Source organism: Peromyscus leucopus, chromosome 23 (genome assembly GCF_004664715.2).
Source record: "Peromyscus leucopus breed LL Stock chromosome 23, UCI_PerLeu_2.1, whole genome shotgun sequence".
Classification (NCBI taxonomy): Eukaryota; Metazoa; Chordata; class Mammalia; order Rodentia; family Cricetidae; genus Peromyscus; species Peromyscus leucopus.
The window spans coordinates 25769775-25794798 of NC_051082.1; the positions used below are offsets into that span (position 1 = coordinate 25769775).

Below are 25024 nucleotides of genomic sequence, written 5' to 3' on the forward strand. Positions count from 1 at the left end.
ATACTGTATGTACGTAGCATTCTGCATGATGCTAGAGCCTTGGTAAATGCTCTCAGTAAAAATACAAAAGCAGTTTTCAGGGCCAGGAGTGTGGCTCAGTGGTAGAGCCCCTGCCTAGAATCCCCCAGTGAGGGGCTGGGGTGTGGCTCAGTGGTAGAGCACCTGTCTAGAATCCCCCAGTGAGGGGCTGGGGTGTGGCTCAGTGGTAGAGCACCTGCCTAGAATCCCCCAGTGAGGGGCTGGGAGTGTGGGTCAGTGGTAGAGCACCTGCCTAGAATCCCCCAGTGAGGGGCTGGGGTGTGGCTCAGTGGTAGAGCACCTGCCTAGAATCCCCCAGTGAGGGGCTGGGGTGTGGCTCAGTGGTAGAGCACCTGCCTAGAATCCCCCAGTGAGGGGTTGGGGGCGTGGCCTAGTGGTAAAGAGCTTGTCTAGCACACATGAGGTCCTAGGTTCCATTCCAACACCACGGGAAAATTGAAAGTAGGGCTGGTGAGAGGGCTCAGCAGGTAAAACCTGTCAGCTGCAACCTGACAGCCTGAGTTCAATCCCTGGAACCCTCAGTAGACAGAGAAAATTGATTTCCAAAGCAGTGCTGACTTCCAGACCCATGCTGTGACATGCTCGTGCGTGTACCTACACACACCTACGCACACCTACACACACACACACAAATAAATAAAATAGCGGAGGAGCTCCTGAGGCCCCCCCCCCGCCCCTCTCCTAGCTGAGGAGCCACTGGTGGCTGCTGGGGAAGGAAGACTCAGTTTCCTTCCAGAATGTGGCTGCTGGTAGGTGGCCCATGGCCCCACTTCTATGACCAGTTGGATTCAGCAGATCATAAATAGGGTGGCGCAGGCCTTTAATCCCAGCACTGGGGAATAAATAAGTAGACATGAAGATGGGGGAGGGACCTGTTGGGGAGGGTCTGGAGAAGTGCGGGGGGGGGGGTGGGGGTGTTGGGGGTAAAATATGATCAAGATACATTGTATACATGTACTACATTGCCAAAGAATAACTAAAGGGGATTTTTTTTTCTTTTCTTCTTTTCTTTTTTTTTTAAAGACAGGGTCTCACTAGGTAGCCTGGCTGGCCTGGAACTTACTATGTAGGAGGAGCACCCTCTGCCTCCTGAGGTGTGCATCCCACGCTCACCAATCAAATGTATCCTTAGAGACTGGAGAGCTGGCTCGGGGGATTGGAAGCCACACGGTGAAACAGTCACCTTTAACTCTAGCTCCCGAAGACCCAACACCCTTCTCTGGCCTCCTTGGGTACCTGCATTAATGTACACATGTGCACACACACACACACACACACAAAATTTTTTTAAAAATCAAAACACAAAACTATATAGCACTGTTTAAAAAAGTTAATTAAACAAAACTGCAAACTATACAGACACATAAATTAAAGGCCCAAGTACTTGCAAAACCAGGTCCGGTCTAATTTCCTTTCTGTTGCTGTGATAAAACACCCTGACAAGAAGCAACTGAGGGGAGGAGAGAGTTTATTTAGCTCACAATTCCAGGTCATAGTCTAACACTGTGGGGAAGTCAAGGCAGGATATTGAAACATCACATCTACAAGAGCAAATGCATGCATTCGTCCCTGGCTTGCTTCTTACACTCAGTTTTCTCTGTTCCGACACTGTTCAGGATCTCCTGCCTAGGGAATGGTGCCACCCACTGTGGGCTGGGCCTTCCTACATCAGTCAAGACCACCCCCTCCCCAGACATGTCCATATGCCAGTGGGACCTGGATAATTCCTCATGAGACTCCCTTTCCAGATGATTCTAGGTTGTGACAGTGAAAAACTAACAAAACAATGACCAGTACCCCAGGAGTTTCTCAACCTTCCTAACGCTGCGACCCTTCAATACAGTTCCTCAGGCTGTGGTGACCCCCAACCATAACATTATTTTCCTTGCTACTTCCTAACTGTCATTTTGTTACTGTCACGAATCATAATGTAAAGATCTGTGGTTTCTGATGGTCTTACACGACCCACAGGTTGAGAGCTGCTGCAATCCACCTTCCAAAGTCCAGAAGCTTCTCTCCCCCCCCCAAAAAAAAAGTATCATTTCCTCTTTCGGGTGGGAGGATTCTGTAATCGTGCCCATCTCTTTAAATAGCAGGCTTCTGTGCAACTTCTGTTTTAAACTTTTAATGTATTTTTAACTGACACATAAGAATAGCTCGTACTTCACTGGTCCTCATTTTTTTTTTTTTTTAACTGACAATAGCTGTTCTTACAAATGGGTACAATGTGATTGTGTGTACCATATGTCTACAGTGTGTACCGTTCAAATCGGGCAACGTTGTTCTATTCCCTGACATATTCATCTGTTTATTTATTTATTTATTTATTTTTTTAAATAAGGGAGCCTCTGAAGAGCCCTCCAATGTTCATGGTAAAATACATTAACGGGGGGGGGGTGGAGTGGGGGGGGACGACGACAAGGGACGGGGAGGGGACTGGGGAGCCGCTCAGCTGGTAGAGTGCTCAGCTAGCGTGTAGGAGGCCCTGGAACCCAACCCGTGTGCACAACATCTGTAATCCTGGCACTCAGGAGATAGAGGCGGGAGGATCAGGAGTTCAAGGCCAGCCTCAGATACGCAGCAGGCCAATGGTATCATTTCAAGTGTGTGTGTGTGTGTGTGTGTGTGTGTGTGTGTGTGTATGCTATCATGAGTTACTGTCACCAACGCAGCTTGGAAAACCAGAACTTTGACTTGTATTTGTGTTATTTTCCCTTGACCTCAGTTCCATTTATCTTATTATTTATTTCACATGACCTCCAGTTCCATTTATTTTACTGAAAATGGCAGGGTTCCACTGTGCGTGCGTGTGCGTGTGCGTGTGTGTGTGTGTGTGTGTGTGTGTGTGTGTGTGTGTATAAAATCTCTTTGTGTGTATGTGCTCATGTGACTATGTACATGCACACCCGGGCCAGAGGTCAAGGTCAGGTGCTTCCTCATCCCTCCACCTTAGACAGGGTCTCTCACTGAACCTGGAGCCGAGGGATTCAGCTAGGCGGCTGGTCAGCCAGCCCCAGGGACCCTCCTGTCTCCACCCCGCCAGCTGTGGGATTACAAGCACGCACCCCCACAGTCCGAATTTTTCACCTTGGTGCTGGGGGTTAAATTCAGGTCGCTGTACGGCACTTACCAACTGAGTTACTGGCCGGCCCTGGCCTGTTGCTCCGACTGGGTCTTGCTCTGCGGCCCAGTTTGGACTGATCATCACTTTGCAGCCTAGGCCGGCCTCGGACTCACCATCCATCCCCCTGCCTCCCCCTAGGATGCTGGGATCACAGACGTGCCTCACCACCTCTAACTTCTCTTAATCTCCTAACCCGTCTGGACATTTTCTTATTTCAGTAACCATGTTTTTCACTCTCCCCCGAGCCTGTTTTTTTTTTTTTGCCTCATGAATATTCATGAACACATGAATATTCATGCCCACATATTTGTCACCACATGAATATCTGTAGTGATATGAATATTCATGGCCCTATATTCAGTGGTAGTCTGATGTGCCTTCTCCAATTTCTCAGATGACTGACCATCTTCCCTACGGAAAGTTCTGGATGCCTCTACCACAGAGACCGCCATATTGGCTGCCAGCCTCAGGAGGGTGAAGTGGGAGAGGTTGGAGGGAAGCTGGGGGGAGGGAGGCACGGCTTGGCCTGTAGGGGACAGAAGAACTCATCTTGTCCTCCAGTCTCAGCCTAAGATTCACCTAGATCCTCCTGCCTCCACCTCCCAGGTGCTGAGAAGACAGGTGTACTCCAGCATGTTTTATGGGGCGCCGGGGATCAAACCCTGGGTTCTGTGCTTGCCCCGACCACCTGAGCTACAGCCCCAGTCAGAAGTTCCCATTTTGTAAAAAGTATTACGGCTGGGCATGGTGTCCGAGCAAGACCAGCCTGGTGTGCACAGAAAATTCTAGGCCAGCCAGGGCTACATGGTGGGACCCTGTCTAAAAAGAATAAAAGAAAGAACCGGTCTGGATATAAATGCCCCCCCCCATCACCACACACACACACACACACACACACACACACACACACACACACAGTGTTGAAGGCTTGGTCCCCAGCTGGGGGCACTACTGAGAGGTGACTGATCACGAGGGCACCAACTCATCCATGTTAACCCACGATGAGGTCATGGCAGGACTGGCCGTGAGGAGGTGAGGCCTGTTCAGGGGAAGCAGTCACTGTGGGTATCTTGCCAGCTCATCCCTAAGCTGTGCACTCGGCTTTCACTCCCCCATCTCCCCCTCCCTCTTTCTAGCTACCACAGGTTACCAGCTCTCTCCCACCATGCCCTTCGGCCATGATGTTTCCCTCCCGACTCGAAGCTATGGAGCTGGCCGACTTGGAACGGAACCCCCGCCTAAGACACGTGCTTAAACCCATCTTTCCTCTCTTAAATTGTTTTCATCTTTGGCATTTCATCACAGCCACAAAAAGCTGACAGACACAGATGGGAACTGCGACTCAGAAAGGTTAATACACATGCTCAGGGTCACACAGCAGCAGGCTTCCGAGCCCACGTCTTCTCTACTTCTCCTCTATGTGGTACCAGTGAGGAATGTGGCCTCAGCCTGGACCTCGTTCACGGTCCCTTTGAGCCCCTACTCTGCTCAGCCCCTGGGGGTCCAGCTTATCCATGAGGGGGTGAGGGGTGGAAGTCAGAGGGGGGTGTGCCCAGCCAGGTACCACCCACACTTACCAGCACACGGTCTCCCAGGTGGAGGTCCTTGTCACCGCGCTTCACGGAACCACTGTCCGACAGGTTGGAGCCAGACTCATTGCCCGTCTTCACGGAGCTGTTGAGAACACTCTCCCGCAGGGGGATGACGCGGCTGGTGAGCGGGGGCGTGGCGGTGCCCGAATGCAAGGACAGGTTCTGGGCAGTGAGGGATTCCACGGAGTGGGCGTCACTGCCCGAGCCCTCAGCTGTGGGCTGGCGGGTCAGCTTGGAGGGCCGCGTGAAGATGCCCTGCAGAGCTGGGCACTCGAAGTAGCGCACGCCCCCCACGGCTCCATCGTTCTTGCCCACCGGGTCGTCCAGGACCACGCCGGCCCACTGGCCTGGCGCAAACTGGGTCTCCCCCAGGTACTGCACCACGCCGGGCTTCACACCATTCACCCACACCCTTTCGCCCACCACAAAGTCCCCCAGGAAGTCATCACCCACTTCAGCTGCCTTCGGCTTCTCGGAGACAGCGGTGGTGGCTCCAGCCGAGGAGGGGCCCGAGGCCTGCTTGTGCAGGGGAGACCCTGTGGGATAAGTTAAGAGGCAGTAGTTAGGGCTAGCCTGGGAACTGGTGGGGGTGGGCAGCCAGCCGGAGCTGGAGAATGTCCTGTGATAGTTGTCTGACGGGGAAACTGAGGCAGGCATGGCCAGCAGTATGGCCTGTGTAAGGCTTATTCTTCCTTCTGGACAGTGGGTAACTCAGTTTTTTCCTTTTTTCTTCTGGCTCCCACCCAGGGGAGTCCAGTGTCTGAGTCTTTCAGGGACACCCTGCCACCTACGAGGTCCACACTGAGGGAGTGTGGCTGACAGGGCAGAGCACTTGCATGAGGCCTGGGTTCCGTTCTCAGAACCTCAAAAACAAAACAAAAGTTGGACTGGTGAGCTGGCTCAGTGGGTAAAGGGGCTTGCCACCAAGCCTGACGACCTGAGTTCAATCCCCGGGACCTACATGTTGGCAAGAAACAACTTCTACAAGTTGTCCTTTGACCTCCAGATGTGTGCCATGGAATGAATGCCACCCCTCCCTTCTATAATAAATAAATGAATGCAAAACAGTTCTGGAGGGCTGGAGAGATGGCTCAGCGGTTAAGAGCACTGGCTGCTCTCCCAGAGGACCTGGGTTCAATTCCCAGCACCCACACGGCAGCTCACAACTGTCCGTAACTCCAGTTCCTAGGGATTCAACACCCTCACACAGACATGAATTTGGACAAAACACCAATGCACACAAAATAAAATTAAATAAAATCTTTCCAAAAAAAAAACTGAGCCAGCAGTGGTGGCGCACGCCTTTAGTCCCAGCACTCTGGAGGCAGAGCTAGGAGGATCTCCGAGTTCAAGGCCAGCCTGGGCTACAGAGGGAGTTCCAAACAGCCAGGGCTACACAGAGAAACCCTGTCTCGAAAAAAAAAAAAAAAACAAAAAAAAAAAACAAAAAAAAAAAAAAATCCTGTAAAGTGTGCCTGGCAGGCCGAAGCAACTATGGGTCATAAACCTGTAAAGCCCAACCCACCTTAGTCCCACTGAGGACTCCACTTTACCTGTCCTCTTTGTTTAAAACACAAGAAGGGGCTCCGGGGTTTCGGGAACCCAGTGTGGCTATTCTTAGAAAAAAGCTACCCGCTCAGCTGTCCCTACCCTCAGCTGTCCCAGCCCACAGGACCCTCAGATAATCTCTTCTGACCCCTGCCTCTCCGAGGGGTCACAGGTTCTCCGACCAATTGCTTCAACAGCTGCTACAACTCAGGTCACAAGTCTGTGATGCCAGCAGAGAGTTTCTTTGATTTATTTTTTCCCCTTTTAGCCTCCCCCGCTTGGCCCCTCCAGCTGCCCCTGCCTCACAGAGACCAAACCCCTTTCAAGTTCCCCCACAGAGACAGGCAGGGAGATATTGGCTGCCCAGGGATGGGAGGACAAGGGATGCCCCAACACAGCACCCTATCCCCAGATTTGTAACACATTGGCCAGGCTTGGTTAAACCCCCTCCCTAAATTGATGCCTCAGTTTCCCCAAGAGACAACTAGGTAAGATATATATGTGTGTGTACATCTCTTTCTCTCTATCTCTCCATCTACCTATCTATCTATCTACTTACCTATCTATCTCCAGAGTACTGTTGGGCTCTGATTTTTATTTTTAATTTTTTGAGATGCTCTCACGTAACCCAGGCTGGACTCAAACTCCCTATATAGCACATGATAGCTTTGACCTTTCTGCCGCCGCCTCATGAGCGCTGGGATTACAGATGTGCACCACCATGCCTGATTTACGGGATGCTGGGGATGGAGCCCAGGGCTTCCAGCTTGCTAGGCAAACACAATACCAACTGGACCACATTCCCGGGGCCTTTCTGTTGTTTGTTTTTAGAATCAAACTACATAGACTTAGCTGGCCTTGGCTTCACCATGCAGGAAAATCTAGCCTTCAATTTACAGCACCCCACCTGCCTTATCTTCCCCAAGATTTTAGGCGTGAGGTCACCAAGTCTATTGGTACTGACAATCTATGCCAGGGGCAGGTAGTGTGTGTAGTTAGAGCTCTTAAGATCTGTCAAATGGACCGGGCGGTGGTGGCGCACGCCTTTGATCCCAGCACTCAGGAGGCGGAGTCAGGATGATCTCTGAGTTTAAGGCCAGCCTGGTCTATAATCGAGTTCCAGAACAGCCTGGGATACACAGAGAAACCCTGTCTCGACGCGGAGGGGGAAACAAAAACCCAAACAAAACATCTGGCATATGGGTGGTTCCCTTGGCCCACTTTCTCACGGAGTCACCTGAGGGTGGAGCCTGGACCTAATACTGTCTCTGGGGCGCCCATCATGGCACACAGTGGCCCAGTAACCCCAGGAAGATCAAGGGCCAGCCACATCGGGTTGTGCACACCTGTCATTCCAGAACTGGGGAGACTTCTGAAGCCAGCCTGAGCTACTGAAAGAATCCGAGGTTAGAGGGCAAATACGTGAGAGCCTCAGCCAGGCATCCGTGACATGCAAGCAATCTACTGTCTTCCTGGACAGTGATTCCCTTTGTGAGAAAGGCACAGCAGAATTTATCTTGAGTGGCTGGGTGTGGTGGCCCAACACTTCAGAGGGGCAGGATGAAGGATCAAAAGTTAAGGGTCATCCCCTAACTATACATAAGTCTGAAGCGAGCCTGCCCGGGTTACATGAGAAGTTGTTTCAGACTTTGTTGTTGTTAAGGCAGGTTTTAAGTTCAAACTAAACCCAGTCTGGTAGTGCATGCCTTTAATCTTTAATCCCAGCACACAGGAGGCAGGTGGATTTCTAACAGTCTAAGGCCAGCCAGGTCTACATATTGAGTTCCAGGCTCATCAGGACTACATAGTGAGGCCCTGTCTCAAAAAAAACAAAGTTCCAAGTGGAGCTTTGATGCAAAGGACTAAGGCCAAAGTGAGGGAGGGAAACAGCTGGCTGGTTCAACAGCTGGTGTAGAGCTCAGAGTGGGGACCCAGATGGCACTGTCCTCTGCATGAAGAAGATCTGCCTTGTCTTGGGCAGGGGGCAAGCCTTTTCTTCATCTCTCTTCTCTCTGTCTTCTCTCTCCTTTCTGTCTCTGTCTCTCTCTTTGTGCATGTGTGCATGTGTGCCGTGCATGCATATACCATGTGTGTGCAGGTGCCCACAGAGGCCAGAAGAGGGCGGGGAATGGCTGGAGCTAAGCTTACAGGCGGTTGCGAGCTGCCAGCTGTGGGTGCTGGGAACCGAGCTCTGGAAAAGCAGCAAGTGCTCTGTAGCACGGAGCCATCTCCAGCCCCTTACCTTGTTTCTGAGGCAGGATCTCTCACTGGGCTTGTCAAGTTATCTGTCTCCACAGCGCTGGGATCACAGCCCATGGACACCACCTCACCTGATTTTTTTAAAAGTGTCTCCTAACCTAGGCTAGCCTGGAATTTGCTATGGAGCGAAATAGGACCTTGAACTTTGGATCTTTTTCTGTCTCTGCCTCTGAAGTCCTGTGATTACAGGCACGCACCACCGTGCCTTGTTTATGTGATGTCAGGGATGAAAGCCACAGCTTTCTATAAGCTTGGGCAACAGAGTCCTGTCCCAGCCCCACCCCCAATAAGGTTTAGTTTTTTTGTTTTTTTTTTTTTTTTTTTTTGTTGTTGTTTGTTTTTTACATAGGTTTTGGGGCTTGAACTCAGGTCCTCATTCTTGGTCTGAACTATTTGTCCAACCCCAGCAGGGCTTCTCCTTACTTGTCAAGACTCAGCCAGGAGGAACCCCAGCTCAATGAGAAACTACTACCGGCCAACCCCGTGGTCACAAGGAGGCTACAGGGGAGGACAAATGAGGGACAGGAAGGGGTGGGGGTCATACAAGAAGAGAAGGTGTGATTCAGCCAGCTGAGGATAATGAAGCAAGGGAGACAGAGCCCTGGGGGTGTCGGAGGGAAGGGGCGCTCAGCTCTGAAAGAGGTTCCTATAATCTCTTGCCTCAGGAAGTTCCTGGGCTCCTCGGAGCCTTGGAGAGGAAAGCTTCCCGTCTACTCTGTCAAAAGGGCAGGGCCAGTGAGCTGGCTCAGCGGGTAAAGGGCTTGCTGCCAAGACTGACTGAAGTTTGATCTCAGGACCAAGATGGTGGAGCAGGGAGAACTGACCCATCCAAGCTGTCTTCTGACCTCCCTCCATGAGCACACCATGGTGCATGTGTGTGGCGTACACACACACACACACACACACACACACACACACACAAATAAATGTAAATATAGATAAATATCTGATCTAAGGTGCTGGAGAGATGGCTCAGTGGTTAAGAGCGCCTACCGTTCTTCTCAGAAGAGCCAAACTGGGTTCCCAGCCCCCACACTGTGTGGCTCACAACTGCCTGTAACTCCAGCTCCAGGGGATCTGATGCCTTCTGCTGGAGTCTGTGAGCACCTGCACTCACGTACACATACCCAGACACAATACACACACACAACACACACACACAATATACACACACACACACACACATACACACAAACACACAATTCAATAAGAATATTTTAAAACATGTAATGTTATTTTTTTTTTTTTGTTTTAAAAAGCCAGCACAGTCCTCACTTCCCACATTCTAACTGCTTTATTCATGGAGCGATCTCTCTCTTCTGGAAGGGCTCTGTGGGGCTGTGAACGTTACCCCATTGGGAGAGTGCATACATGAAGCCCACTTCCAACGGCACAGGAACTTGGTGTGATGACCCATGCCTGTTACCAGGAAGTAGAAGCAGGAGGGTCAGGAGTTCATCAAGGTCATCTCTGATTATATACAGTGAGTTCAAGACCAGCCTAAGCTACCAGAGACCCTGTTTCAAAAAAACAAAAACAAACCAAAAAACCAAAACCCAAACACATACACACACACACAACACACACACACACACACACACACAAAGGTTTTAAAAAAAAAAAAAAAGCCGAGGAGATGGCTCAGTGGTTTTGTGCTCACTCTGTAAGTCTGAACACCTGAAGTTGGATCTAAGAACCACTATAAGTGCCAGGTGGTCACATGTCACTCCAGCCTCAGAAGGTGGAGACAGAAACCCTGGTGGAGGATGGGTATGAGAACAGCCATATCGATGAGCTTAGAGTTTGACTGAGAGACCCTGCCTCAGTGAATAGGTGGAAGAGAGATGAAGAAGGATCCCATAGTAGCCCCAGGTCCGCACAGGCACGCCCACACATGCAGATGACCCCAACATGCATACACACACACACACACACACACACATACATACATACATACATACATATATGTATATATGCGTTCAGAGGCCTTACCAGGACGTATAGACTCTGGGGTGAATATGGCTTTTGCCCTGATGGCCTTGGATGGAAGAAAAGTATCCCATGCTAAGACCTGGGCCTTCCAGGAGGCGGTCACCTCTCTGAATGCTCTGTGGGACACAGTTCTAGTAACACAGGATGCTAAGCTCAAATAAGAAACACCTTGAGGGGTTGAGGATTTAGCTCAGTGATAGAGCGCTTGCTAGGCAAGCGCAAGGCCCTGGGTTTAGTCCTCAGCTCCAGAAAAAAAAAGGGGGGGGGATTAAAAAAAAAGAAAGAAAGAAAGAAACACCTTGAGCTGGGCAGTGGTGGCACACGCCTTTAATCCCAGCACTCGGGAAGCACAGACAGGCTGATCTCTGTGAGTTCGAGGCCAGCCTGGGCTACAGAGTGAGTTCCAGGAAAGGGGCAAAGCTACACAGAGAAACCCAGTCTCAAAAAACCAAAACCAAAACCAAAAAAAAAAGCATCTTACACAAAGTGAAGGGTACTTTCCCTGCGGGACTTCTCGGAGCCTTTTAACATGTTACTGAGCAGCACCATAACCACACAAGAGGGGTTATGAGTACGGCGAGTCACCCACCGATGGGTTGCTGAATCTGCAATCTCTGGCAGTAGGAAATGCCAAAGCAGGGAAGGTGTGCCACCTGGCCCGATACAGCAGTTTCTTCTTGGTGCCACCTAAGGAGGTGTGTCTGTCCACCTGTGCCAACTCCCAACAACCCCTCCCACGACAGCGGCCAGGGACGGCCCCTCTCTTAACCTCCCTCCCCCTCCCCCGACTCCGTGGTGCTGTTTTCCCAGTTCGCACAGTCTACCTGCTGAGCTACTGGACTTCAGTTCCTGAGCTGGATATACACCAACCCCCCTCTAGACGGACCGTCCATCCTTAGTGGCTCCCCCTCCCCACACACCTCAAAAAAACATACATCCATGGCCTAAAGCCCCCCGTGGTTTTCTGTTCCAAGCCTCTCCCTCTCCCCAGGGGCTCTCAAAGACACAGGTCAGGAAGGAAGGGATGACGGAACCTCCCCGGAATGACATCCCCCTTCCATCAGCCTTCGGACCGTTCCCACCCATGTGGCGCTCAAGGGAGGCTGAGTCTGCCCCTCCCCATAGCAGAAGAGAGCCCTCTGCAGACTGAACACCCCCACCCTGTGGCACCTAGCCAGCGACGCTGCCTCCGTACCCTGCTTCCCTGAAGGCATCCTCCATCCGTTTACTCTGGGTCCAGGAGCGCTCAGCATCCTTCCAACAGTCAAATGCCACTCATGAGCTCCCTCTGTCCCCCCCCCATTCCACTCCCACTACTCGGGCCCGCAGACAGCTGGGGTACCCCGGTGGGGGTGGGGAGGGGATGTGACAGGCTTCTTCTTACCCTGAAATGAGCAAAGCCAGCTCCCCATGGAGAAGCTTCAGGCACTGGCCATAGGGTCCAGCAGGCAGGCAGGCAGGCAGGCGCTGGCCTTGGTCCCCGCCTCCCGGATCGATAGTGAACAGAACGTCAGGAGTATTAGGAGGCAGCCCTGCCCCCTGCCACACAGCCCAGGAAAAGCTCATCTTGGCTTCCCCATCCTGACACCATTAAAAAGTTTAGGATGTGGTCAGGGGAGGGAGTGGAGGAGCCGGCCTTGAAGGAATGTTCTTGACCTTGGCTGATTGAAAGTAGTTAAGGGCAACAGGCCTGGTCCTCCAGTGATTCACACATCTCGGGCTAGGCACTCAAGTGATGAGCAGGGAGCGGAGGAGCAAGCATACCTCAATCCCCAGGAGAACGAGGCAGGAGGATTGCCACAGATCTAAGCCAACTTGGATTACACAGGAAAACTATCTCCAAAACAAGAGGACGGTCAGTGAGTTGGCTCAGGGCTTAGAGGCACTTGCCGCCAAGTTTGACAACCTGAGTTCAATCCCTGGCACCCACATGGTGGAGGGAGAGAACCGGCTCTCACAAGTTGTCACCTGACGTCCACACACCCGCTGTGGCACGTGTGCCCAACCACACGCACACTACACACCCTACGCATGTAAAGTAAGTAATAGACAAAGATATCTAAAATAAATAAACATACATCTGAGGGGCTGGGGTGGGGCTCAGTGGTGGAGCACCTGCCTAGAATCCCCCAGTGAGGGGCTGGGGTGTGGCTCAGTGGTAAAGCACCTGCCTAGAATCCCCCAGTGAGGAGCTGGGGTGTGGCTCAGTGGTAGAGCCTGCCAGAATCCCATGGGGCTGGGTGTGGCTCAGTGGTAGCAGCACCTGCCTAGAATCCCCCAGTGAGGGGCTGGGGTGTGGCTCAGTGGTAGAGCACCTGCCTAGAATCCCCCAGTGAGGGGCTGGGGTGTGACTCAGTGGTAGAGCCCCTGCCTAGAGTCCCCCAGTGAGGGGCTGGGGTGTGGCTCAGTGGTGTAGAATAAACTATCTCATTGGGTTATTCAAATCGACAAGATGAATGCTGTGACAGATAGGTGACAAACACAACCGGGAAAGTCCTTCCAGGCCTGCCTGAATGACAGAGCACAAGGGCTGCCTGTGGCCCATACTCTTTGCTTGGCAATCCCAGGTTCCCAACTTCCCAGCACATCTCCCAAGGGCCAGAAGGGACTTCTTAGGCAGTGCATTAGAAGGAGACTCCGGAGGCTAGGGCGATGGTTCAGTGGTAAAGCATTTGCTATGCATGCATAAGGACCTGAGTTCAAATCCCCAGGACCTAGGTAAAGCTGGGCATGATCATGCACCTCAGAGCTTGGACAGCAGCATGGGTGATGGAGACAGGAAAATCCTTGGAAGCTCATGGGCCAGCTAGCCTGGTGTAAACAGGGAGATGATAGGAGAGCCTGTCTCCTGTGAGTCCTAGGCCAGTTAGGACGATACAGTAAGAGCCTATCTCCAAAAGCGAGAGAGAGAGAAACCCTCACTACGGAAGCTACACGAACACCTGCGCAGTCCTCTGACCTCTGCATTGCGCTCTGCACATCTGGATTCCCATGTACACAGGCACACGCACACACACATACACGGGACTAAAAGGAGACTCCGGAGAAAGGCCGCCGTATACAACCCAACAGGACCTTCCTACCCAGCGCAGAACAGAGTGGAGGCCACACCCAGCAGGTGCCTGGGTCATGAGCCCCTTTCTCCTGTTCACAGCCCGGGACAGATGCTAACATCGTCCTGGGTCCCGCTGACAGGGCTCCCCAGAGCATCCTCCAGGGGTGCTCCATCCTACCCATGCTCCTCCACGTAGCTCCACACCTGCCCACCCTATCAAACCTCCTCGACTTGTATTCCAGGGAGATACCAACCTTGAAGTCCCTTCCCTGGGACCCTGCTGCATCCTGTGTCACGCTTCTGGGTACCAATACAGACCTTCTCTGCTACACATGGCATCCAGCCAGGCTGTGGGCCATGCCAGACCCTCTCTGCCCAAAGCTGACATCATGCCTTGGGAGGAAGCCACAGCCTTGCTTCCCAAGGCAGGCGCCAACTCACACATGGCTCTCTCAAAGCGTCCTGGGTGTCCCCCACAGAGTCCCAGTCTCCTCAAGGCTTTGTGTTGTTGACTGATGTATCCGTCCTGAGACAGGGTCTCATATATCCCGAGCTAGCCTCAAGGATAACCTTTAACTCTTAACCCTTCCCCTATTTCCCACAGGCTGGGATGACAGATGTGCATTACATCTGGTTTACACAGTGCTGGCGACGGACCCCAGAGGCCTCGTGCATGCTGGGTAAATACTCTACCAACTCAGCTACATTTCCAGACACTGTTGGTTTGTTTTTGAGACCAATTATTTAGCCCAGGCTATATATCAAATATTTAACCCAGGCTAGCCCTCATCACACAATCCTCCTGCTTCAGCCTGAGTGCTGGGATTATAGAAATGTACCACCACGTCTGGGACTCCCCCATCACTTTAGAGAGCAGAAGGCCAGTCCCATGGGTGGCCGGGAGCCTAAAGGGCCAGCAGAAATGGGAAGTGTTTTCCCAACTCTCCTACTCTTATTCCCTAGCACTTGTTACCATGGCTCCGGGCACTGGCACCCTAAAACACGATAGAGCCTTTGCCTAAAATGACCCAGTGGGAGACTTGGGGTGTGGCTCCGTAGGAGAGCACCTGCCTAGAAGTCTCCCCACCCCTGTGAGGGGCTGGAGAGGTGCCTCAGTGGTGGAACACCGGCTTGGCATGTGTGGGGCTCTGGATTAAATCCCAGACAGTTGGAAAAAAAAAAAAAAGAAAAGAAAAGAAATTGGGGCCTCACTGGATGGGGAAAGCCAATGAAGAAAGAACCCAGAAGAGACAATGGGCCTTTCTCCCTGAAGGTCATGTCCTGGCCTAGGGCCAGACTGGCTGGTACACTTCCCCAACCACCGGGTTCCACGGAGCCGCCTCGGCTGGAGTAAGCTCAGCCTGCTGGGAGCTTGTGGCTAATCTTGCCTCTTTGTATTTAAATGTTTTTTGGGTTTTTTAAGATTTATTTATTTATTTATTATGTATACAGTATTCTGTTTGCTTGTATGCCTGCATGTCAGAAGAGGGTACCAGATCTCGTACAGATGGCTGTGAGCCACTATGTGGGAATTGAACCCAGGTCCTCTGGAAGAGCAGCCAATGCTCTTAACCACTGAGCCATCTCTCCAGCCCCTTAATATTTATCTTATGCGTATGGCTGTTTTATTGCACATAAGTATGTGCACCATGTATGTCCAAGTGTCTGACCAGAAGAAGAAGGCACTGGATCCTCTGGAACTGGAGTTCCAGACAGTTGTGAGCCACCATGTAAACCTGGGAGCTGAGCCCGGGTCCTTTGCAGGAACAGTAAGAACAAGTGTTCTTAACCACTGAGCCATTCTTCATTCAGCTCCTGGAATTCTGCGTCTGTTACTACGTGTATGTATATATGCTGTTGGTTGTGTATGCACACCGGAGTTGGGGGTTGGGGGTTGGGATGTGTCTATAGTTCTTGGAAGACATCTTGCGTGGTCATTTCTCTCTCTCTCCATCATATGGGTCCAGGAATTGAGCTCATTAGCCCAACAAAGCAGTTTTTCAACCCTACCATTACTCAGCACCCTCAAGTTCCTCCCAGAAAATGACCCTTGAGTACTGACTCTGGACAGTGACCCTGTGGCCTCCCCATGACAGGCAGTGAGCATGCATCCCTCGCCTGGATGAGTGTACATTTGCTCTCTGGCTTGGTCTTCCCGTCACCTCCACAGTCTATGCTCACGGCAAAGCTAATATACTCGGGGGTCCCCTAGGCCACACCCTACATAGCTCTTCCCATGCTGGAAAGACATCTGAATCCCTGACCTTCATCTCTGATACCTCCCCAACCTCAGCTTCCACTCCTTTCCACAGATGTGTCTTTGTGTGTGTACATATTCATGTTGTATGTGCAGGGACATGGTGTCTGCATGCAGAGGAGGCCGGAGGCCAGTATTGAGTGTCACAGTACTATTTCTGTGATAAAATACCCTGACCAAGCCGGGCACTGGTGGCGCACGCCTTTAATCCCAGCACTAGGGAGGCAGAGTCAGGTGGATCTCTGTGAGTTCCAGGCCAGCCTGGACTACTAAGTGAGTCCCAGGAGAGGCGCAAAGCTACACAGAGAAACCCTGTCTTGAAAAGAAAAAGAAAAAAAAAAAAAATACCCTGACCAAAAGCAACTTAAGGAGGAAGTTTTAGCTCCAAAGTTCCAGGTCACGGTCTATCACAGCAGCGAAGACAAGGTGGGAACTTAACAGCTGGTCACATCACATCCACAGTCAAGAGGAGAGAGAAAGGGATGCCTGCATACTTCATGCTCAGCTGGCTTCCTCTACTCTCATACTGTCCAGGGCCCCCAACCAGAGACCAGTGCTGCCCACTTTCAGGCTGAGTTCTCCCAGGTTGAACAGCAATCAAAATAACCTCAATAGACAAGTTCATAGGCCAATTCAATGCAGACAATCCCCCATGAGGCTCTCTCTTGCCATGTGATTCTAGAGTGTGTCAAGTTGACAATTAAAACTTACCACTGAGCCGGGGTGGGGGTGGGGGTGGGGGAGTGGGGAGGGGGGGGAGGGGGAATGGGAGGGGATGGCGGCCCACGCTTTTAATCCCAGAACTTGGAGGCAGAGGCAAGTGGATCTCTGTGAGTTCGAGGCCAGCCTGGTCTATGGAGTGAGTTCCAGGACAGCCAGGACTGTTATATAGAGAAACCTTATCTTGGAAAACAAACAAACAAACAAAAAAACAACTAACCACCACATTGGGTGTCTCCTTTTACTGCTTTCCACCTCATTCTTTGAGACAGGGTCTGTCTGTCTGTCTGTCTGAACTTGGAACTGGCCAGTTCAGCAAGGCTGGCTGGCCAGCAAGTCCAGGGGTCCTCTAGTTGAACTTTCAGGCTCTCTTTTCTCACAAGTGCCGGGGGTCCAAACTCAGGCCCTATGCTTATGTGGTAAACACTTTACCAACCGAGCCATCCCCCAGCCCCAAGATGGGTCTTATTTCTGCACAAACCCCTAAATTAAGTTCGGGCTTTTATACCACCATTCCAGCCCTCCACAGGATCACTTCCACCTCTACCTCCAGCTTCTTCTTTAGTTTGTTTTTCTGAGACAGGGTTTCTCTGTGTAGCCCTGGCTGTCCTGGAACTCACTCTGTAGCCCAGGCTGGCCTCGAACTCACAGAGATCCACCTGCCTCTGCCTCTTGAGTGCTGGGATTAAAGGCATGCGCCATCCTAGGTTCTTCTGGAATGCCTCCCATGAGTACGAGGGGATCTGCCATCTTGGCGGGGAACCTGGGCTTCACCGTATTCTAGTGGGTTGACTCCAAAGCTCTGGGACAATCCAATGAGATGCAGGTCCTATAAGATCCTATACTGCTGGGGGAAGTGTAATGCAAGAAGGGACTTGTGGAGATGTTTCTCACTGGGTACTCCTCAAAAAGAAGAGGAGGAAACAATCAACATTGCCAACACAAAAGATACAGAAAGGATCTCCAGCTGGATGTGGGGGCTCCGCCTGTAATCCCAGCACTGGAGGACGAGGCAGGAAGGACGCGAGTTCAAGGCCAGCTTGAGCCGTAAGATCTGGTCTTGAAAACTAACCAAACTATTTCTGATTCTAGTATACTCTCTATGAAAGTGTCAACTGTCAATTTGAGAGAATCTCCCAAGAGACAGGCCTCTGGGCATGCCTGTAGGGATTACTTGGATTCTATTAACCGAATATAAGACGACTCCTTTTAATAGTGGGTGGGACTATTCCCTGAGCAGGGAATCCTGAGCAGAGATGAATAGCAACATGCGTGAACCTCTGTTTCTTAATTACGGGTGAGATGTGACCAAGCGTTTTCCAATTCCTGTCACCTGGATTTCCTCACTATGATGGACTTCTCGAACTGTGAACCCAAACCCGGCCCTTTCCCCTTAAGTTCTGCCTGGGTATTTTATCACAGCAACAGCAAAAGAAACTTCAGAGATCCCTTGTGGTTTAAAACCTCGCTGTTGGAGTTGAGCATGTAGCTCAGTGGGTAGAGAGCTTGCCCATCATGCCCAAGGCACTGGGCTCCATTCCCAGCACCACATAAACTGGGCACTGTGGCGCACATCGGAACTCTTAGCGCCGAAGAGGCGGAGGCAAGAGACTCACTGAATGCCTGAGGCCAGCCTGGGCTACACAATGAGTTTCTGAGCCCTGTGAGTGACATGGGCTACTTCTGAGTTACCCACACGCCTGTAAGTAACCCCAATAAATTCCCTGGCTCATTCTGCTGGACTCGGTGGAATCCTTATTTTGCTCTGTTGCTGATGTCCTAGCTGAGTGGGATCCGCATTTGCTCGTCTCCCCAGGAAAAGTCCCCAGGCTGCGGCTCCCCCTCCCTGCTCTCGGCCCCACATACCTTCCTTGGAGCCACTGGCTGATGCCACCACCGAGGATGAAGCTGACCCGAGGGATGGCCTGCCCACGGGACTCGAGTGCTTGCCTCCTCGGCCAGGGGGCTTCAGCCCACTGGGCTTCTGCATGGTGGTGCCTCGAGGAGGGCAGACGGAGGCAGGTGACGGTCACATCCTCCCTGCCATCCCTGGTCACCTGTGAACAGAACACAAAAGGGATGGGAGTCATCATGTCCTCACTAGGATGCGGGGAGGTGGCTGGGGGTCCCAGTGGTCCCGAAACGGACCGAGGCCCATCAGAGGACGCCAGCATTTCCTCTCCGTTTTGTTCGAGATAGGGTATCGTGTAGCCCAGGCTGGCCTCAAACTCACACAGTAGAGAAAGGCACTGAGCTCCTTCCTGTCTTCGTCTTCTGGGGGTGGGGGTTACAGATGCAAGTCACCACACCTGATTTACTCGGGTCTAGGGATGGGGCTCAGGTCTCTGCGTGTGTGCTGCACCGGCCTTCCATTGCCTCGATCTGTTTTTTTCTGACACAGAGTCTCACCATATCTCCTAGACTGGATCTTCCAATCCTAAGCCAGCCTCCCGGGTGTTGTGATTACGAGTGTGCCTCCTCACCAAGCCTCACTACACCAGGCCATTTATAGACAGAGATGAGATCTGTGCTTTGGGGCTGCCTGGGTGTGGCTGCTAGAAGCTGCAGAGATCACCTTATGAACGCAGGGGACAGCTAGCTGGTGGACCAGGCCACCGCGGAAGGCAGAGCAGGGTGGTCCCCTCCATTAGGCCCACGGGTCCGTCTGGCCTACATCTACCTATCTGAAGGGCACTGCCACAAGCACCAAAAAAGATTTTAAGAAAGAAAAAAAGCTGTCAGTTCACCCCTTTAATCCCAGCACTTGGGAGGCTGAGGCAGGAGGATTGCTGCAAGTCAGAAGTCACCCTGTCTTTGAAAAGCCAAGAAAGAGAGAAGGAGATGAGGGGGCAAAGAAAGGAAGATAAGGAACACACACACACACACACACACACACACACACACACACACACACCACACACACACACACACACACACACACACACACACACACACGTAAGTGGGGGAAGGGAAGAGCGCTAATCCAGAAATCCATACGAAATTCTCTTGGCAGAAATGCTTGGGGATTTCAGAATGTCTCTCAGTCACGTGTTCAGCAGCCAGTGGGCGTTTTAGTTGTTCGCTTGTTTCTTTGTGAAGTAGACATTAACCCACGGTCTTCCACATGCTGCCCAAATGCTCTACCACTGAGCCACACCCCAGCCCCTCACTGGGGGATTCTAGGCAGGTGCTCTACCACTGAGCCACACCCCAGTCCCTCACTGGGGGATTCTAGGCAGGTGCTCTACCACTGAGCCACACCCCAGCCCCTCACTGGGGGATTCTAGGCAGGTGCTCTACCACTGAGCCACACCCCAGCCCCTCACTGGGGGATTCTAGGCAGGGGCTCTACCACTGAACCACGCCCCAGCCCCTCACTGGGGATTCTAGGCAGGGCTCTACCACTGAGCCACACCCCAGCCCCTCACTGGGGGGAGGGGCTCTAGGAAAGTGTTTCATTGTTGAGCTACATCCCCCACCCTCTTCTCACCTTTTATTTTGATAATGAGTATAAATTGCTCAGCTTGGTTTTGAGCTTATTATTCTCCTGCCTCAAACTTCGAGTAACTAAATCACAGGCCTACATCATCACAATGGGCTCTTCAAATTTTTTTCCACCAGCTGCACCTCACCCAGACGACACTTGGCCCAACAAGTTTCATTCTTCCAGGTAGCCTCCTGGGACCACCGGCCCTGGAAATATCTGGTGAGCCCAGGAGAGTCCGCTGCCCTTCTCTGTCTGCACTCTACCTCCTGGGAACCGTGAGCAACTTCAAATCAGACCTCCCGATCTCCTCTCTGAGAGCCCACCTGTCAGAGTACGTGACCCAGATCCCGTGACTGGAAACCCCATGCGAGAGCACGGCCACAGCCATGCAGGGAGGATGAAGGTCTGCCAGGCCCCAGGTCCCTGCAACAGTCCTCTCAAAGGGGGCTTCCTCAGTTTCCCTACCATTCTTGATGATCCCAACAAACCTACTGTGTGCTGTGAGGAACCTGTGCACCAAGCTGCACCTACTAAGCGTACACCACACCTTGCACAGATGTGGCCTGGAGAGCCCCAAGTCTGCTGCATAAGTAGCAGGCATTTTTTTTTTTTCCAAGACAGGGTTTCTCTGCATAGCTTTTGGTGCCTGTCCTGGATCTCGCTCTGTAGACCAGGCTGGCCTCGAACTCACAGAGATCCGCCTGGCTCTGCCTCCCGAGTGCTGGGATTAAAGGCGTGCGCCATCACTGCCTGGCAATAGCAGGCATCTTACAAGGAGAACATTCCCAGTTGAGACAAGTTCAGAAACAGCTGCGTATGAGGGGTTATACCTGTTATCACAGCACTTAGGATGCGGAGGCAGGAGGGCGGAGCTCTAGGCCAGCCTAGGTTATGTTGTGAGAGCCTACCTTAGCAAAAGGGCTGGAGAAAGGGCTGGAGAAAGGGCTCGGGTGGTCCAGTGCTTGCCCCACAAGCATGAGGAGCTGAGTTCAATCCCCAGAACTCACGGTAAAGAGTCAGGCGTGATAACTGTGGTGGTGTGAGTAAGATTGCCCCTCCAGGCTCATATATCTGAATGCTTAGTCACCAGGGAGCAGCACTACTTGAGAAGGATTAGAAGGTGTGGCCTTGTTAGAGGAAGCGTGTCACTATAGGGTGGGCTTTAGGTTTCCAAAGCCCACACCAGGCCCAGTCTCTCTCTCTTTGTGTGTCTCTCTATCTCTGTCTCTGTCTCTCTCTGTTTGTGGATCAGGATGTTGCTCTCAGCTCCTTCCCCAGCAACATGTCTGCCTGCACATCACCATGCTTCCTGCCATGAAGATAATGGACTAAACCTCTGAAACTGTAAGCCAGCCCCTGGTTAAATGTTTTCTTTTATAGGAGTTGTCCTGGCCATGGTGTCTCTTCACAGCTATAGAACAGTGACTAAGAGAATGACGTATCCTTTTAACCCAGTGCTGGGTAGGCAGAGATGGGTAGATTCCCTGGCCAGCCAGCTTAGCTTTCTCGGTGACCCCAGCCCAGGGAAAACCCTATCTCAAAACACAAAGAAGAAACAACATCCAGAGTTGACCCCTGACCTACACACACAAGGGTATATATGTGCATTGGAAACACACACACACACACACACACACACACACACACACACACATTAAATAGAAGGAGGGAAGGAAGGAAAGAAGGAAGGAAGGAGAGAGAAAGGGAGGGAGAAATGAATATTAGTAAAAAAGGGGAAGAAAGAAGGGGAGAGAAGAAAAGGATAGATGCTGGTGTGATGGTTCAGAAGGGAAAGAAGCTTGCTGCCAAGCCTGACGACCCGAGTTCAATCCCCCAGGCCCCACATGGTATCAGAGACCAACTCTTACAAACCGTTCTCCACATGTGCATGTTAACACACGCCACCACACACAAAAATAAAGTGTAACTTTTTTTTTTATAAGAAAAAACACATTCATAGAGCCAGGAGCTAGAAAGATAAAAATCAATTTCACGGTTGCCATCAAAGTCACAGTGGAGCAGCCCGCCCCGCTGAAGTGGCCCCAGAGCTAGCCCTTCCCTACCTCCCAGCCCGGTGGCCCTGCCCTAAAACAATATTTCCAAGACCCTGACCTCGAGGGACAGCGCCCACTTGCTTCAACTAACAAAAGAGAGCAGGGAGCTGGCAGAAAGGAACCAAGAAGGCATTCAGCCAGTTCCACCAGCTTATCCCAGCCGGAGGACTGGAGGGGACCGGAAGGGGGAGGGGGGAGGGGTAGCAGGAAGAGGAGAGGAGGCAAAGGGCTGAGCTGGCCCTCTATGACTCAGCCCTGCTCTGGGACAGAGAACTGGTTGTGAGCTAGAGGGGTGAGGGGTGGGGGACTTGGGAAAGCTGTGGTGACATGGTGAGACGCTGGCCTCTGGCCACGGTGCAGCCGATCGATGGTGGAAGCCATGAAGTAAGACCTTGTGCAGGCCTGAGGTCCAACCCAGTCTCACTCCAAGAGGCCTTGAGACATGAAACCAGGTGACCATAACCAGTCCCGAGGTTATGACCTGTACAATGGGATACAGGTAGCAGGCGTGGTCAGCACACTGTGACTCCAGCACAAAAGAGGCGGAGGAAGGGAGAACGGGAGTTCCAGGTAGGCAGTGCGGCCCAGCAGGTACAGGCAACGGCCACCATACCTGATGACCTGAGTTGGTTCCCCAGGGCTCACACGGTAGCAGGGCAGAACTGACGAATACACACCGAAACGTAATAAAATTAAATAACCAAGCTGGCAGTAACAGAGTTGCTGGGCTGCTAAAGTGCTGACCCCAGGAGGCCTGAGGCCCTGCGTTCGATCCCCTGCCCTGCACAAACCGGGCCGGGTTGTGCACACCTGCAATCCCAAAATTTGGGAGGTTGGAGCAGGAGGATCAGAAGTTTAGGGTGATCCTCAGCCACACAGTGAGTCTCAGGCCAGCCTGGGCTACAAAAACAATTTATATATATATATATATATATATACACACACACACACACACACACACACACACACACACACACACACACCAGCTTAGTGGTGCACATCTTTAATCCCAGCATTCGAAAGGCAGAAGCAGGCGATCTCTATGAGTTCCAGGCCAGCCTGGTCTATCCAGTGAGTTCCAGGACAGCCAGGACTACACAGAAAAACCTTGCCTCAAAAAGGTAATTAATTAATTAATAATTAATTTAATTAATTAATAAAATTTAAAAAAAAGAAACCTGGCCGGGCGTTGGTGGCGCACGCCTTTAATCCCAGCACTTGGGAGGCAGAGGCAGGCGGATCTCTGTGAGTTGGAGGCCAGCCTGGGCTACCAAGTGAGCTCCATGAAAGGCGCAAAGCTACATGAGAAACCCTGTCTCGAAAAAAAACAAAAAACAAAAAAAAAAAAAAAAGAAAGAAACCTGGGATCTAAGTATGGCTGCCTTTGGGTGGGGCGGGTGCGGATGGCTGAGTTGGGAAAGAGAAGATGTAACTCCAGGAGCATCCCTAGATCCCTGACGCAGCTCAGAAGTCCCAAGTCCCAACTCTCCGGCGGCTCTGTGCACAGAGAGGCCTTGTCTGGGAACTCAGGTCCAGCCGGGGCCACAGGTCCCTCTGCGCTGCCCTCAACTGCCGTTTCCTGGAAAGAAACTCGAGCTCTATCTGGTTCAGGGTTTCCATTTCAGCTGCCTGGGGGTGAGCCGAGTGGCCACAGCTCCGGCAGGGGGAACAGGGCCCAGGATGCTGACCCAGTGAAGTGGGGTTGTCCGAGAGAGGGGAACCATGCCAAGTGGAGCAGTGGAAAGCCCAGCTCCTCAGAGGTAACGTGGCCCCGGGGCAGGGAAGAGGGCACCCAGATACAGGCACCCTGGCCCAGAAGTCCAGCCACGCCCCTGGCCCTGACTCATTCACAGGGTGCTTCCGCCAGGAGATAATGATACTACTACTACCCTACCGAGGCTAGCCACTCCCAGACTCCTCTTTCAGTTTTAAAATATTTATTGGGGGTGGGGGGGTTCATGCATGCTCCATGTGTGAAGTATGACAAGTGGGTGGGGGGTTCATTTCTCTCTCTCCTTTCACAAGAAGGCTCCGGGGATCGAACTCAGGGCATTGGGGCATAGCAGCAAGCCCCTTCGCATGCTGAACCGGCTTGAAGCCCCTTCTTTTTTGGTATTTGACATATAGCCCAGGCTGGTCTCAAACTCTCCGTCTTCCTGCCCCTTTCTCCCCAGCGCTGAGATTATGGGCCCAGGACACCATTCTGACTGCATCTGGCTGAGGGTCAGGGAACATGAGCAGTTTGCTGTGGGTCACTGAGAGGTCACCCGAGAGTCCATGACCTCCCAGCCGAAAACACACCAAGGGTAAGGCGGGGACAGTCCCTCCCGGTGAGTCTTGCCAACTTCCAGGCTTCCAACCAGCTGGGCCCCAGGCCTGGGAGAACCAGGGAGATGGCGTCCATCTGCCTAGCTTCCCACCCTCCCCACCCTCCCCCCTCCTCTCTCCCCTGGTCACCAGGGTCATTAAGCAGCAGGATGTGGGGGAACTGCCAGGCCCAATACTTGTACAGCTGCATTAACTCGGGCAAGCCCACGGCAGAGATGTGCACAGAAGGGGGGTGAGGACCCCGATTGGGGTCTTGGGTCCCCTTGAGAGGGCCAAGAAGCCAGACCACCTTGCGGAGAGCCACAGCAGCAGAGACCCGTGTGAGGCTCTGGGAAAGCGGAGTAGGCGGCAACCAGACACCACGGAGATTTGACTTCAGGGAGGGGAGTGGATGAGGCTGGGCAAACGGAGCAGGGAGGACAGACCGCCAGCATCCCGCCCCCACAGGCAACCGCCAATGTTGTTGGTCAGTTTGTTTATTTGGCTGGTTTTTGTTTTTTTGGAGGCAGGGTCTCTTTACGCAGCCCTGGCTGTCCTGGAACTCAGGTAGATCAGGCTGGAACTCAAAA

The 25024-nt window shown here is 52.2% G+C and overlaps 1 protein-coding gene across 6 annotated transcripts in view; it reads right to left on the bottom strand.

The window, feature by feature from the left end:
- Clip2 (CAP-Gly domain containing linker protein 2) overlaps positions 1 to 25024 on the bottom strand; it is a 64411-nt gene that overhangs the window by 30309 nt on the left and 9078 nt on the right. For all 6 annotated transcript variants that reach the window (XM_028870108.2, XM_028870111.2, XM_028870109.2 and 3 more), the window contains exons 2-3: positions 18453 to 18643; positions 4741 to 5291 (exon numbers count right to left, since the gene is read on the bottom strand). In XM_028870108.2, the coding sequence (XP_028725941.1) occupies positions 4741 to 5291; positions 18453 to 18576 (675 nt within the window). In that variant the 5' untranslated portion in view covers positions 18577 to 18643. The remainder of the gene's footprint in view (positions 1 to 4740; positions 5292 to 18452; positions 18644 to 25024) is intronic.